Source organism: Echiichthys vipera (assembly GCF_963691815.1).
Source record: "Echiichthys vipera genome assembly, chromosome: 5".
Lineage (NCBI taxonomy): Eukaryota > Metazoa > Chordata > Actinopteri > Perciformes > Trachinidae > Echiichthys > Echiichthys vipera.
The window spans coordinates 30574773-30591667 of record NC_139830.1 but is presented as its reverse complement, the minus strand read 5'-3'; the positions used below and the strand labels follow the sequence as shown (position 1 = coordinate 30591667).

The 16895-nt window shown below is 40.1% G+C and overlaps 1 protein-coding gene across 6 annotated transcripts in view; it reads right to left on the bottom strand.

Moving 5' to 3' along the window:
• LOC310947614 (RNA-binding protein Musashi homolog 2-like) overlaps positions 1–16895 on the bottom strand; it is a gene marked incomplete at both ends in the record, with an annotated part of 337457 nt that overhangs the window by 204269 nt on the left and 116293 nt on the right. For all 6 annotated transcript variants that reach the window (XM_083914481.1, XM_083914482.1, XM_083914483.1 and 3 more), the window contains one exon: positions 11148–11240. In XM_083914481.1, coding sequence (XP_083770607.1) covers positions 11148–11240 — 93 coding nt within the window. The remainder of the gene's footprint in view (positions 1–11147; positions 11241–16895) is intronic.

Below are 16895 nucleotides of genomic sequence, written 5' to 3'. Positions count from 1 at the left end.
AAGAACTGGGGCTGAGAAGACCTTACATATCTGAGACCCTTGAAATGATGATTGACTAATGTAACAGTTCAGTAAGCAGTGATACACTGTTGGCTATTTAGGACAAATAAACAAGAAAGGTAAGAACAGTAAATTATTCCATGTGCAGTACTTTCTGAATGATATGGTGAGACTCTATTAAGTTATGATTTATGGTGGCATGGTATGAGCTGCATACTGGCAAAAAAACCAAAACACTTTGGTGCCCCACCCCCCTCCCAACGTCAGATCTGCACCCCTGGAAATGCTACCTCACACTCCACCACCAAACAGAGCCAGGCAAACAGAGCTCAGACTGAATATTAAGCTGTCTTGTTCTATGCCGTTCTACTCTGCCGCCATTCACACTGGCAAATTATTCTGTTAGCTTTTGTGTGTGCACATTGTACATAAGAGCCTCCTCAGCAGTAGTTTTGTGGCAGGGATCAGAGCTCATAAGCACATCCAGTAGCTGGGGGGCTGTCTGTAGGCACTACAAACCAGCCAAAAACATTATTTAGCCAGCAACTGAGAGGGAGACATCTCCTAGTGCTCTAAGCGAGTCAAACAAGACATGTTAACCTTGTAATACCTTGCATTAGAGATCCACAATGGTATTGGGATTGCTGGTGTGAGGGATTTGGCTATGCATGAGCATAAACTGAGAGCAAGCTGTTGTGGTTTGGCCTGGAGGATCCTGCAGGGGACTTGCCACCGGTGATATCGGGAGAGAAGATGCACTAAGCAGTTAGCTTCCACATTACAATTATCTGTGCAATTAGCCTATTCTTAAGACTACATTGTTCCACATGGCAACATCATGCATGGAACTGTCTGTATCTGTCCCTCTGGAGACAAAACCCAAGGGACCTTTAAGGGGAGATAAAAGGTCAACAGTAGTTACCATATAGAAAAGGATTCATCATCTGAAAGCTGGGAACATGAACCTTTGAATGTTTTCCACTCATAATTCTGTACTAAACATTATGTTTTGCCTATTCAATGTTGAAAGTTCAGCGTGTATAAGGGCGTAGAACATCATGATGACTTATATGATGGCCAGTTGTCGTATAATGTCTCATAAGTTGTGAAGCAATTTTTGGGTCGATCCCGACTCGTTTCTCCAGAGAAAGGGGTCTACTCTCATCCATAAACCTAATATGATCCTGAACAAAACGCAGCCATTTCTAATTGAAAAATGATTTGTTTTCTGCTACGATAGATAGGCTAGTAGTTCATTTTGAGCTAAAGGAAAATAGGAGACTGTTGAAATAATTTTCTGGGACACAAGATTTCCCAAGACATTTTACGCTGGCAAATATACAGATTTGGTACAAAATTTAACCAGACTGACAAAATGTTCAAAAATCCCTCCACAATTCCACATATGCGTTGCACCCCCCCCCCCCCCCCCCCCCTCATCACTGGACACTTTAACTGCACACTACCTGCTGCACTACTTGTGTAAATACATATATGCTTATGTTTATGTCTGTTTCCATGTAAGCATGTAAAAATCAAGTCAAAGTCCTTGGAAATTACTTGGCAATAAACCTGGTTCTGATTCTGATTCTTACTTCAATCCGCTGATGACACAAAAAATCTATGTATTTTACAAAAATATCTACTCTGCTTTTGCCATGGTAGCGATGGGCTCCAGGGGACTGATGTTTATAATATGGGGCTATATATTTTTAAAAAAGGAAAGAAAAATGTCAGCTCCTTTGGTGCCCTAGGCGACCGCCTATATCATCTGCTGTATACCACGGGCCGCCCCTGATCCTACATCTACAATCCCAGTTAATTAATGGACAAATAGTCTTGCTTAACAGAAGTTTGTATAATGGAAGAAAGTGGCCGGAATATTCAGTAGTTGCTGATGCGGCCCTTTGCTTTCCATGTCTGAAATTTAGTATGGGATGTGGTGCTAATGCTGACATAGCCTTCACCCAAACTGGCTTGTGGTGCTCACCAACACTGCTTTGGTGGAATCTGAGTTTTCAACACTAACCAATGTCTTCAGTCAGCACAGTGAGGCAAACTGCATCCGAGAAAAGCCTGCTTAATCCTGCTGCCGTTTGAAACGGATCTTACAAAAGGATTTTGGGGAAAAGACTGGAAGGGTCACAACAAGCAAAACAGGAGACTGCAACTGTACTAAGGAAAGGTAAGAACGATTTTACTTTGTTTCTTTTGTAAGAATGCTGCTGGTTTGGTGTGTGGAATATTAGTCTGTATGACTTCATTTGCAGAGGCATATGTGATGGCTGCGCTGTCCTTGGTGCTGAAATGTACCAGAGGCGATTGAACAACAGGCAGACAAATGAAGCATTAAGCACCAACAACGTAGTTAGTGAACCTGGAGTTTATAAAAAGAGTGTTTTAAAGACCTACCAACTGGCCCCTGTACCAGCTCCTCTTATAGTAAAGTCCATTCAAGTCAATTACCAAAGTCAATCGAAAAGGAAGGAGCCCATTGGTGCTTTGTTTTCTGTGTAGGGACTCTTCTCATGCTGCTGCAGAGGTTTGCTGTTATTTTCAGCAGTATTAGTGGTTAAAAAAGACATTTAAATGCCTTCACTGTACTGCCCCGAGCTAATCAGTGTTAGCCACGTCCAGCTGTTAGCCACTCTCCCAGATTTCTTCGTTAATAGTTCATACATGAAGAACCAGTGTCGAAAAAGACCATGGGATGATTTTGCGCCAGAATTACACTTTAAAGGTGCTAAAAAATTCCAGCACGTTGAAATGACACATTTTAAAATAGTTAATCTATAATAGAGAATGTAAAGGTTGTCTGTAACTCTGTAGGTTGAATCACTGAAGTGCTGGCAAGCAGCAGCACAGAACTGACCTTCTAGCTACTGTACTTTGAATATTCAGCCATAGTGCCTGGCTCTAGTTTCACCCAGAACTGATTAGCTCAGCATCTAGGAATAAATTAGCTTAATAAATAAATAAATTAAAAAGCCTTAGCGGCTGTCATCTTAATTAAAGTGACTCAGCGTTTGGCCCAGGAGGAGGTGATGGTGTTGTGTCTGATCTCCAAGGAGGATTTATTCACTCCTCGCTTACACACTCACATAAATCTGACTTCAGGCACACAGGGAACGATGGGTCTTAGTATGAAATTTAACAGATATTCATAGCTATATGGGAAAAGAAGACCATCACTGGAACACACACATACACACACACACACACACACACACACACACACACACACACACACACACACACACACACACACACACACACACACACACACACACACACAAACACGAACACGCACGTCTCAGAGAGAGCAGCCTGTGTGGAGACTGTATAACCTGAGTGCCCCTAAGCCACCTGCTCCTCACTCTGCACACACACACACACACACACACACACACACACACACACACACACGCAAGCATGTACGCACACACGTACACACACACACACACACAAACATACACACACACACACATACACACACACACACATACACACTAACCCTTCCTCCATGAATAAAAGCTAATCTGATTTCTGAATGAAGTTTAGACTTTAGAGACAAACAACCCCCAGAAAAAAAATGAGAGCTTCACTCAGAAGTGATTTTCATAACAGCAGCTGGACGGATTTTAAGTAAGAAACCAGATGTCCTCAATGAAACCATCTTCACTTTTTAAAGAAAGGAATTACTTAAAGGAGAATTTTAGTATTATGTCAATGAAAGCTGCGTGAAGTGGAGTTCACTACACGTGAAGTTCAAGTCCGGTGACAGATCGACAACAATCTGGGCCTGTCAGTGTAAAAAATAATACTTAAGTGGACGTATATTGTTGGTGTGCAGGTGCTCCGTTTGATTTGACTGCAGCCTAGTTCACAGCAACCAGGCTTCAGGGTTCCAATCAATACTGGACACATTTACAAAAAAGTTGCTGCCATTAGTTACTTACACAGAAACACATGGGGAAATAGGGTCTAGGTTGAAAAATTTGGAAAATGCCCTTTAAGGCTAACGTGACAAAATGATGATCACGATTATTTTGATCAATATTGAGATCACTATTATTTATCATTGTTCAAAACATGAATAAACATTTTTATAGCTCTTTCACATTTAAATAAACAGAGCTTTCACTTCCATGCTGTGCTCCATTCCTGCTAATTTACAAATATTTGCATAAAACTAAGAATTCTTCACCTGAATTCAGTGCATCTGCTCAAAGCAAAATATAAATAAAATTGTACCTATAAGGGACAAGCTCTTCTCCTTCTGCTCCTGATACTTTATTGCGGTTTTCTTGTGTTTTACTCTTCTGCTCTAAACGGCAGGTGCAACATTCAGAAAAGTATCAGCATCAGAATGTACTTACAAGTACTCATTATGCATAATGGTCCATTTCGGAATATTATTTAATCAGATTATAATTATTGATAGATTAATGAAAATATCACTTTAATTTTTCAGCTAATAAACGTGGGGATAATTTGACTTTATAGGCAAGTCAAGGCAAGGCAAATTTATTTGTATAGCGCATTTCATACACAGGGCAACTCAATGTGCTTTACATGATCAAAAGGTGCAGCAGAACATTAAAAAACATTAAAATTCAGGAATAAAAACACTCAAATTATTCAGAAATAAAAACATTCCAACTCAGAAATAAAAACATTTAAATTCAAAAATAAAAATAAAAACATTTAAATTCATCCATGGAAACATTTGAAATAAACTTCATCAACATGACCAAAGATCAATCTGTCAGAACATTAAAAAACATTAAAATTCAGGAATAAAAACATTCAATTTCAGAAATAGAGACATTTAGATTCAGAAATAAAAACATTAAAATTCAGAAATAAAAACATTAAAATTCAAAAATAAAAAAAGAAACATTTAAATTAAGAAATAAAAACATTTGAAAATAAAAATAAAAACATTTAAATTCATCCGTAGAAACCTTTGAATTAAACTCCATCAACATGACCAAAAATCAACCTGTCAATCATACGCGGTAGAGAAAAATAGTGCCTTTAACTTTGATTTGAAAATGTTTACATTAGATGCTGACTTCAGCTCTATTGGCAGTTTGTTCCACTTCTTTGCAGCATAATAACTAAATGCAGAATCACTATGTTTACTGTGAACTCTGGGCTCTACTATCTGACCTGTGTCCATAGATCTGAGAGACCTGCTGGGTTCATACCTTACTAACATCTCACTGATGTATTCTGGAACAAACCCATTCACAGATTTATATACCAGCAGCAGAACTTTAAAATCTATTCTGAGGCTGACTGGTAGCCAGTGTAAAGATTTTACAAAACTGGAGTAATGTGTTCTGATCTCTTTGTTCTGGTTAAGATCGGAGCTGCAGCATTCTGAACCAGCTGTAGCTGTTTGATGCTCTTTTGAGTGATTCCCGTTAGAAGACCATTACAATAGTCCAGTCGGCTGGAGATAAATGCATGGACCAGTTTCTCCTGGTCTTTCTGACTCATTAAACCTTTCACTCTGGAGATGTTCTTTAGGTAGTAAAAGGCTGTTTTTGTGATAGATTTGATCTGACTGCTGAATGTCAGATCTGAGTCAATCACAACACCAATGTTTTTAACTTTGTCTTTAGCTTTTAAAGATCTATACTCTAGATACTCACTGACAGCAGACCTATTTTCCTTGTCACCAAAGACCATCACCTCCATTTTGTCATGATTTAGTTGAAGGAAGTTTTCACTCATCCAGTGGTTTACTTTTTCTAAACAGTCACACAACCCCTCAATGGGACCATAGTCTTCTGGGTTCAGTGCTAGATATAGTTGTGTGTCATCTGCATAGCTCTGATAATCAATCTTACAGCTCTGTAAAAGCTGTCTTAATGGAAGCATATAAAGGCTAAATAGAAGGGGCCCAAGAACCGAGCCCTGAGGAACCCCACAGGACATTGGTAATCCATCAGATTCAAAGTTTCCAATACTTACAAAATAGCTTTGTTCCTCTAAATAGGACTTAAACCATTGCATTACTTTTCCATTTAGTCCAACCCATGTTTGCAGTCTGTGTAACAAAATGGTATGGTCCACAGTGTCAAATGCAGCACTGAGATCCAACAGAACTAGAACAGATACTTTTCCTGAATCGGTGTTCAACCTTATGTCTTTGATCACCTTGATCAGAGCGGTTTCTGTGCTGTGATGAGAACGAAAGCCTGACTGAAATTTATCAAATATTTTGTTAAAGGTTAAGAATTGGCTCAGTTGGTTGAAGACCACCTTCTCTATGATCTGGGCCATGAACGGAAGGTTACTAATTAGTCTATAGTTAGCCAGTATGGAGGCATCCAGTGTTCTCTTTTTTAACTCTTTTTTCAGGGATTTTGGTACGGTGCCTGACTGGAATGAGCAGTTAATTATCTGACACAGATCAGTGACAATTGACTTTATAACCGTTTTAAAGAAGTTTGATGGTATTGTGTTAAGGCAACTCGTTGATGGATTTAGCTGCTGAACAGTTTTCTCCAGTGTTTTTGGGTTAATTGTGATAAACTCTGATATGGTGATTGACTCATCCCTCAGTGGTTGGAGCTGTTCAAGCTTTTTGTTATTCTGCTGATTTGTTCCGATGTTTGATCTTATTAAATGTATTTTTTCATTGAAATATATAGCAAATTCATTGCATTTTCCAGTTGACAGTAATTCAGGGGCTATCTGATTTTGGGGGGTCGTGAGCTTTTCAATTACAGAAAACAATGTGCGAGAGTTGTTGACATTTTTAGCAATAATTTCAGAATATAACTGTTGCCTCGCTTTGTATAAGCCATCATTGAATTTACGTAGACTTATTTTGTACAATTCTAGATGAATATGGAGTTTTGTTGTTCTCCATTTACGCTCAGCTCTTCTGCAATTAGATTTCAAATTCTGAACTATCTCAGTCCTTCTCCAAGGTGTTTTCTGTACGTTTGGTTTTCTTTTAGTTTTGATTGGAGCCACCACATCTATTACATTACAGACTTTAGTATTAAACTCATCCAAGAGATTATCTACTGTTTCAGCAGTCAAGGTTGGTGTCTTCACTATTGTTTCCATAAACCGTGCATGTGTTGTCATTAATGTACCTTTTTTTATAACACGCTAAGTCTCTGACATCAACAGCAGAGATATCAACTTCTTTAGAGATAATCAAATCCAAAGTGTGACCTTGAGTGTGTGTCGGAGCAGTCACATGTTGAGTGAGACCAAAAGTGTCCATTAAAACATAGAGTTCTTTGGCAGTATTGTCCGTGTTATGGTCTACATGGATATTAAATTCACCTGTTATAAATAAACAGTTGTATTCCGTGCATACATCTGACAGAAGCTCAGCAAACTCATCCATGAATTCTCCAGAATATTTTGGGGGTCTATAAATGATTAAATACAAAACTCTTGTATCAGCTTTCAGTAAGAATGACAGATATTCAAAGGAGTTAAAATCACCAAATGTTATTTCTTTGCACTGAAATATTGATTTAAAGATGGCAGCAACTCCTCCACCTTTCCTGCCAGTGCGACACTTATTGAAATAAATGAAATCTTGTGGTGAACTTTCATTGAGAATAGTATTAATGATAGCATCATTTATCCATGTTTCATTCAGAAGTAAGAAGTCCAAGTGATGTGTCAAAATAATATCATTAATTAACAGTGATTTGTTAACAAGAGATCTAACATTAAGAAGAGCTACTTTTAAAGTATTTACTGGAGACACTGGTGGACTCTTTGAATGACATGTTATTGTAATACAGTTATTATTTCTATTAAGCATTTTGTTTCTCTTCAATATAACCTTTTTACCTGTGTTACCAATCACCACAGGAATTAAAAAAGATGATTTAACTCCATAAGGCCCTGACTTTTTCTGGTTGTTCCTACAAATGGAGGTATTGTAGTCTGGACCCAGTACACATCAGACATCTGATGATACTTCGTTTAGGGAAGAGAAGATGGGACCATAGTGGGGTAAATGACGGGGGGGGGGTCAGTCTTGTGCCAGTGTTTATATACTGTTCTGTAGCTTAATCTATAACTATGTGATATCATTTGTTGATCATATTTTGTATTAATAATCTGAATCTGTGAAGTAACTTGTAACTGAAGTTATCAAATAAATGTAGTGGAGTAGAAGTATAAAGTAGCGTAAAATGGAATTACTCAAGTAAAGTACCTCAAAATTGTACAGTACTTGAGTAAATGTACTTAGTTACTCTCCAACATTAGTTGTGACCTAAGATATGTTTTAATAAACTTTGCTTTTGGTTTAATTTATTCTTTTTTCCTTTCCAGCTAATCACTTATTTGATATGGTTGTGCTTTATAGCTTTAATAGCAAACTACAACTTTTTAGCAAGTAAGATGTGTTGCTGAGTCCAGTATGACGTGGCCATGAGGTTATTTTGAGAAGCTCTTTGAAAAGTCTTAAAGGTAGTGAAATTAACTTCAGGATTCCTGCATATACTCTGTTCTATGAGGCATGTTTGAATCTAAATTTGCAGTCGATAATGTTCATTTATTTATTGGAAGCCAAGATTAATATTCAATGCATTGTGTAGCCCTACATTAAAGACACTAACCAACCATCTTCATCAAGGTCTATTTAGAACACCTGGACCCTTTAAGCATTTACTTGCTCTCAACAGTGCCCCCCCAAAAGAAAAATGGTACTACAAATACACAAAGCAGTAGTGTAGTGATTTACTACAAAGATGATTTAATCCCCACATAACATAACATATAAAACACCACCCCTTCATCCCTGCAAATACTGTGTCCTCTGCTCTTTTATTCCTTCACTGTGCAGTTTCATTCCTGTCCTCTCCTCCTCTCAACTGTTCTGATTTCGCCATTTACCACATCAGTGTATTAAAGGCTTATCGAACACACACACACACATCCACCCACCCACACCCACACCCACACCCACACACACATACACACACACACACACACACACACACACACACACACACACACACACACACACACACACAAACACACACAGGCGATAGCTATGTCACGTTAATGGATGACTTGGGTAGGTCTGAGAGAACAAGAAAGAAGAGAGAATAGAGCTATACAGATGGACTCAGGGGTCGCCATGGAGATCTGGATGAGCTACACACATGTGCGTGCGCACACACACACACACACACTGATATATATGGCTGATACTAACCTGTTAACACAAGGACTGCCACAACAGTCTGGCAGATCATTTGGGGTTTTACACACAGCGCTGCAGTCTTTTAGTGTCCACACTGTATAAACAAGCCTAGCGGCTAGTGGACTCCCTCTGCTCAGGACACCGTGTTGATTTTCAGCCTGAATGCACAAATTTAAAGCTTAACATTGTTGAAACAGAGCAACAGGTTGGCAAACTGCTGAGTCGCTCCTGCAGCTCCCTGCCGTGCCTCCGGCCCCAGAATGAGGAGAGAAAAGAAACGCGCCTCTAAATGTCAGCTAAACTCAGTAAAGACTCTCACAATGAGCTGAAATGGAAACACTGTAATGTAACATGTCTTTCGGTTTGAAGTGAAATTCCGGTGTAAAATCATCCTCGGGTCTTTTTTGGCAAATTGGGCATCAAATAAGCCATCGAGACAATTGTTTTTGTGTATGAACTATTAACAGAGATTTTCCGGAGTGACGCTAACAGCCTGCCGCGGCTAATCTTGATGAGCTTGGGGCGGTGAGTTGAAGGCATTAAAACGTCTTTTTTAACCACTAATGCTGCTCCCAATAACACCAAACCTCTGGTGTCATGGTTCAGGGATGCTTTGCTGCAGCAGGACCTGGCCAGCTCACCATCATAGAATCTATCATGAATTCTACGGTGTATCAAAGGGAGCTTGAGGAACATGTGAGAAAATTAAAGCTGAATCTGAACTGGACCCTCCAACATAACAATAACCCAAAACATACCAGCAAATCCACCAAGGACTGACTGAAAACTAAGGTGGAGAGTCCTGGAATGGCCCGTTCAAAGCCCACTGAGATGCTGTGGGGTGATTTGTAACAGGCTGTGCATGCAAAAAAACCCTCAAACATCTAAAGGCCCCTCCATATGATACGTGGTAAAAATGCTTTGCACCAGCCGTTCCATTCAATATCTCTGTAGTGGCATTGCCCAATGTAGCACCGCTCAGAATTGCCTCTCTGCAGCTGCGCTCAAAGTTCAAATCAGTTGATTAGTTTCCACTGACCTTTCAAGTGAGAAATCAATGAGTGTGACATTTATGTTTCCTAGGCAACCAGAGAGTGACTAGAAAGATGGAGGAAACACTTATTGTTTTTCCGAGTTTCCCGATTTATTTAACGTTACATTCAAGACGTTTCACGATCTGGGAAGAAAACGTAATGAAACCGTAAACGGTTTATAAGCATCACACCAGGTTTGTGAATAGGCAGTTTATGAGCTCGTTGTTTTAATACTAACGTTGATTTAGCCGTTTACTGGGTCTCTGCGCCGAACCTCGCGGTGAGCTCAGCGCAAAAAGCTAATCATGTGAAGGTCCCTTTACAGGTTAAAGAACTTTGCATTGAGGAGTGGACCAAACTTTCCTCAGACAAATGTCAGAGACTGGTAGAGGGTAGAAGCGTCTCACTGAAGTTATTTTAGCCCAAGGGGGTAACACTAGGTATGAGGGAGTAGGGTGTCCTAAATCTTTTCGGTTAGAATATGCATTTATGTTAATGACACACACACACACACACACACACACACACGCACACACACACACACACACACAGTAGCCTCAGAATACTAGTATAAATGTCAGCCCGGAACAGCAACAGAACAGCTGTGTGCTAGACTAAAGTGAACATGTCTTGGAGATGAAAGTGATATGCTTCTTCACAGCTGACTCTGGACAGCAGGATGACTTAACTCCACCCATCTCAGCAGACTAGTTACAGTTGAGCTTACACAGTGTGCGACAGCAGCAGTAGTAAATCAAACTCAAGAGAGGACCATCAGCAGTCTGCCAAAGAACTCACACAGCAGCACTTAACGCAACAACCTGCAGTGAACCTTTAAAAGCGCACCTCACAAGCCCTCACATACAAACACAGAGCATGCCAGGAGAACACACTCCAAATGATCTTACCTTGCCAAACTGCTCAAAATATTGCTTCACATCTTCAATTACTGTGTTGGCTGATAATCCTCCTACAAATATTTTCTTTGTTCTTGTGACCATCTGGAGGAGGATGAGAGGGAGAGAGAGAGAGAGAGAGAATGAATGAAAGAGGTTAGTAACATTTCACATAACAAAATGATTGCGTGTGTGTGTGTGGGTGTGTTGTAAAGAGAAGAACATGAGATGATACTTTGATAGGACAAATCTGGAAAGTATGATCCCTTAAATAATCCCAGCAATGGCTGCAGGTCAGAAACACATCCTTAGTATAGTTTTTAGTTGTGATGAGTAATGTAAAGCATTTGGTTTGCAATTCAAGTAATCAATTATTCTCTCACATTCACAAGTAAATAAGCAACCTGGTACTTTTAAACTATTAAAGTACTTCCCTGCAAGAGCCACTGAACCATACCTGCTCCTGTTACTGGGAGTGCACCTATTCCCAATTCTCCATCAGATCACAGACAAAACTTTGCAAAGACCTGTCAGGGGTCCTCATGGCTTTTCATTTACTTTCATAGTAATAGAGAGGCTATAGAGAAATAGATTATCCTTGTGGATTTTTTTCTTTTTTCCCCTTTTTTATTTTAAAGTGCTGCATTTTGAGTAGCCCTTGATTTCAATAAAGTATCAAGCTTGAAAATGGTTAAGCCATCCACTAAATCTGAAAATGTGCATTCTGTTACAGTCAGGTGACTATTTTGGGACTGAACAAGGTCTAAGGTCAAATCAAATCTAATGTTTTTAGCAATTAATTCACACTGAAAAGAAAGTATCTTACTGCTGAAAATTTATTTTCTAATTTTATCGTAGTCCTTTCTTTGTTTCCTTCCTTTCTTAGAGTCTAAAATACCTATTGCTCCCCTGCTTTCAGGAAAGCCGTTTTTTTTGTTGAGATCAAAACTTAAGACATCCTCTAGAGCTGAGCCTTTATATTTTGGTTATAAAAATATAATGACAAATCATGTCTTGACGTGTATGAGTGGGTTGTTAAAATCCCTGCTCGAGCCAGTAAATGTAGTGCAGATTATGGATTTACACTCTCACACACCTTAAAGTCCCCACTTGGCAATAGTTGGAAAAAATTCACCAGAGGTTATTAGACAGGATTTTAGCTTGATATAAAGCATGACCAACAGGGGACTAAAAAAAATTTCCCTGTTTGCCGTAGGTCCACTGTTGGTGAATGTGTCACAACGCCTTAGTCCACTGTTACGAAGGTGCACACACACACACACACACACACACACACACACACACACACACACACACACACACACACACACACACACACACACACACACACACACACACACACACTATGGGCATCAAAACGGTGGTGGCAACAACAACAGCAACAGCAAAGTGGATGATCTGATTGGTGGCAATAGCTTAGGCAAAGTCATTACCATCTGACAGGGCTATTCATTTTCTAAAAAGCAACAGCCAATGGGATAGCTCCAACTCACATCATCACTCACTCCAACCAATGGTGTAACTGCATCACTTGGTCATTCACTCAGTGACAGACATTGGTTTGCATAGAGCCCTTCTGGGGTCCAGCCAAGAAAGCAACACAATAAGTCAAAAGCGGTGAACTATTTTGCAGCAGAGTAAACCATCCATTGCTAGAGGACAATTGGTCAGGGAAGTGTGGAAATGATATCACACCTGCTCTATTTCACTGTCTGCCTTGGCTTCTTCAGGGTGTAAGGCAGGGCTATTCAATTAACGTGTAATTTGGGCCGGTTGACGAAAATGATACAAAATAAGGATTGAAAAAATGTGAGCATCACATTAATGGATATAAATTAAATAAAGTAGAATAAATATCCGGGACAGGATTCGACCCAGGGGCTGCCAATTGAGTAGCCCTGGCATAAGGGGTGTCATATTGCACTGCTGAAAAACACCATTAGCTCATTTGGTGGCTAATATAAGTGCTAGAGCCAGACACCATTCATCGTAACGATGAGGTTAGCCACTGCCACCATTGTGACTGCAGCAATGTGTGTCAGTGTCATGCCTCGACCAAAAACAGCATGGTGACTTTACTTCAGTGTTCACCCAAAACCAAGATAATAGCATTTATAATAGCACATGTGCATTTTTGTGGTATCTCATTAGAATGTAAATAATTGGTTGATTTGCTCCCCACTCCAATATACAGCAGTTCCCCTTGAATATGCCATCAATCAAATTGAATCACATGCATCATATCATGTAAATGACACTGGACACTATCCAGTGTGGGCACCACCAGTGGTGAGGTCATGGCCATGACCAAGTTATCATAGTTCAACCCCTCAGAGTTCAAAGTAAGGGCTCAATGGCCAGGCTATATAGTTCTCCTGATAGAGGATAACCCTGTCTGATTCCTTTCTGCACTGGAATTGGCCGACTAAGCCTAGCTCCAAATTTCACCATAGATAGATAGATAGATAGATAGATAGATAGATAGAAAGATAACTTTATTTATCCCGGAGGGGAAATTAGGTCATCGTAGCAGCGGTACAGAGCAGCGGTACATACATTGTGCACCACTATACAACAAACTAACATATCATAGCATAGCATAGTTGCAGCGGAGCTCATACACTTGATGGACAGGAGAACTGTATATTGGCTAGATAATCAGAGCAAGTATTTGTTTTGTCCTGCACTCTCTCTTTTTCTCTCAAACACATAATGCCACATACAAATATATCCTAGATCCTAGTAAGCCTGTGTGTTGTAGGCCCCTCAGCAGCCCTAGTTCCTGCATCCATGATGGTGTCTGCTCTGAATTAGTCTTACAAAGATTGAAAAAGATTAAAGTACTAATTCTACTAAATACGAAAAAAATGTATAACGCCAACCAGTGCCACGCCGGGCATTACGCTTGTTATTACGCTTACCCATTCACCTAAAAACGACAGCAGACTGCTGCAGTATCAGAGAGCTCTACAAACACATGTCTCTGTCCTCAACTGCGATGGACGGCATAGTGCTACAGTGACTCAGTGTTCACACTTTCGTAGTGGACTTCCTCTTCTCATAGCTCAATCCCAACAGAACAATGTGGTGAATTTCAGTCTTTTCAGCAATTTTTCAGCCTAACATTGGTGAAAAAGAGCGGCTAATATTACTTGCAAAATGTGATAGTAAATGACAGCATATAACGTAGTAAGAACTCTTACACTGTTGACATTAAGTCTCTTGCTTTCACTTCAATTAAATTGTATGAATTTATAAAGATTGTTATTCTACGGTAATGAAAAAACAGATTATATAAAAACAAATACCCAAATTTCCTTTGTGCATGATCAGGTAAGGCTTTAATACGTTTTTTAAAGTGTGTCCTGACTTTCTCAGCGGCTGTAGGGGGTGTTCTCTGGCAGCAGGGAGTGCGCATTGTCCCACAGAATAGCACCGTAAGTGTGAAGGAGGTTCTGCTGGCTGCGGGGGAACAGGTAGGACATGACAATCTGCTCTATGCGTCCAGAATGAACAAAGCTGTGGTTTTGTTCCTCAAGGACGAGCCATGTGTTCACCAATGTGTTTTTTATCAAGGACTTGTTTTTGCAGGTTTCCCCGCTTTCAGTACCTTTGACAAGGATTACCGTGTCCAGAGTCCCACAGTTTATACCGAACGAACTGTTAGAGAACAAATTGCGGAAGTTCGGCAAATTTGCAAGCAGTTTAAAAACTGTTTACTAGGATGTAAAGATCCCAAACTGAAGCACGTTCAGTCTCTGTGGAGACAAGTGTTTATGTTCCTGGACTCGCCCACTCAAACCATGGAGCTGTCATTCAGAGTGAAGCACGAGGATGGCTCCTATATTGTGTACGGGAGTTCAGGACAGAAGTGTTTTAAATGTGGAAAGGATACAAAGGATAATCCTGATCATTTATACCAAGGTGTTTTCTTTTTATTACTGTTCTATTATCTTATCCTATCCGTCTTTATTCTCTGACTTAACCATGAAGAGCCTTAATATAGGGTCCTTAAACATCAATGGTGGAAGAGACAGACAGAAAACAGCGCTGATATCTGAAGTTGCACTTCAGAAGAACCTGGATGTGTTATTTTTGCAGGAAACACACACCACTCCTGCCGATGAAGTTGACTGGGGCTTATTCTGGAAGGGCCCTTTTGCTCTCAGCCACGGCTCCAATAATAGTGCTGGAGTAGCTGTTGTTTTTAAAACTGCAGCTAACGTAACTATTTTAGCCTCCACTGAAGTGGTGAAGGATTGGCTTCTGATTCTTAGAGCTGGAATTGAGGGCTCTGTGTTTTGTTTAATTAACATCTATGCCCCTAATCCGGGAGCACTTTTTAACCAGCTGGACAATGAACTGAGGAATAACAGCCAGAACCAAATAATCATTGGTGGGGATTTCGACTGCACGCTGGGTTTTTACAATAGAAAGGACCAGTGAGGAGTCGCACCCACACTCTTCTATAAGTCTACAATCTGTCATCACTCGTTTAGATCTGCTGGATACATGGAGAATCAAACATCCACTTTCAAGACAATACACTTGGGTTAGATGTAATAACAATAGAGCGCAACAAGACTGGATAGAATATATATATATATATATATATATATCACATAGCCTCAACTCAGATTAACAGATTAATCCACATTAACATCATCACAGTTGGTTTCACCAATCACCATTTGGTTCTTACCACATTAATCATCACACCAGCTGAAAGAGTGAAGTGCCTCTGGTCTTTAAATGATAAACTTCTTCAGGACAAACAGTTTTTCCAAAGCTTTAACATGTTTTGGCAGCAGTGGAGGCTAAAGAAAAACAATTTCAACTCTTTGAGTCAGTGGTGGGATGTTGGCAAAACTCAAATAAGCTTGTTTTGTCAGCAATATACATCTCATTCCACCACTAGAGTTAAAACTGCAGTGGAAGCACTTGAAGCCAGCATTCATGGTATGCAGCAGGGCCTTCAGAGAACCCCTGATGCAGTTGTGGCCCAACAACTGCAAGAGAAGGGGTTGTATTTAAGTTAATTTTTTGCAGGTAAGGGTGAAGGTGTCACTTCCTCCAACTCGAGATATGGACGCTCCAACCTCCTTCTTTTTCAACTTGGAGAGATCGACTGTGCAGAAAAAACAGATGACCTGTCTCAAGCTTCCGGGAGGGAGAACAACTAGCAACCCTGATGAGATGAGGAGTCATGCGGTCAGCTTCTACACCGATCTTTTTGCTGCAGAGGACTGCAGTCAGTTTTATGGTGTCATGTGGAGAATCTGGGAGGTTAGCCCAGGGAGAAATCCATCTTGGATCGTGAGCTGTCACTGGAGGAGCTCACAAATGCCATGAACCAGGTGACATCAGGGAAGGCGCCTGGAATCAACGGTCTTTCTGCAGATTTCTTGCGGCATGCAGTGTTTTTAGATTGTTTTAGAACAGGCTCTCTCCCGGTGTCCTGTCAGTGAGCTGTGCTTTCGCAGTTACCAAAAAAAGGAGACCTGGCCCTGTTAAAGAACTTGAGGCCAGTTGCTCTCCTTTGCATGGATTAAAAGGTGCTTTCCAGAGCCTTGGCCACCAGGTTTAATAACATACTGGAGTTTATTGTGCAGCCGGAACAGACTTACTGTGTTCCTGAAAGATCAATTATGGATAATGTATTTTTTATGCGTGATGTCATTGACATATGTAGATTGCATAATGTTGATGCTGGGATATTACTCATTACTTCCACCCTCC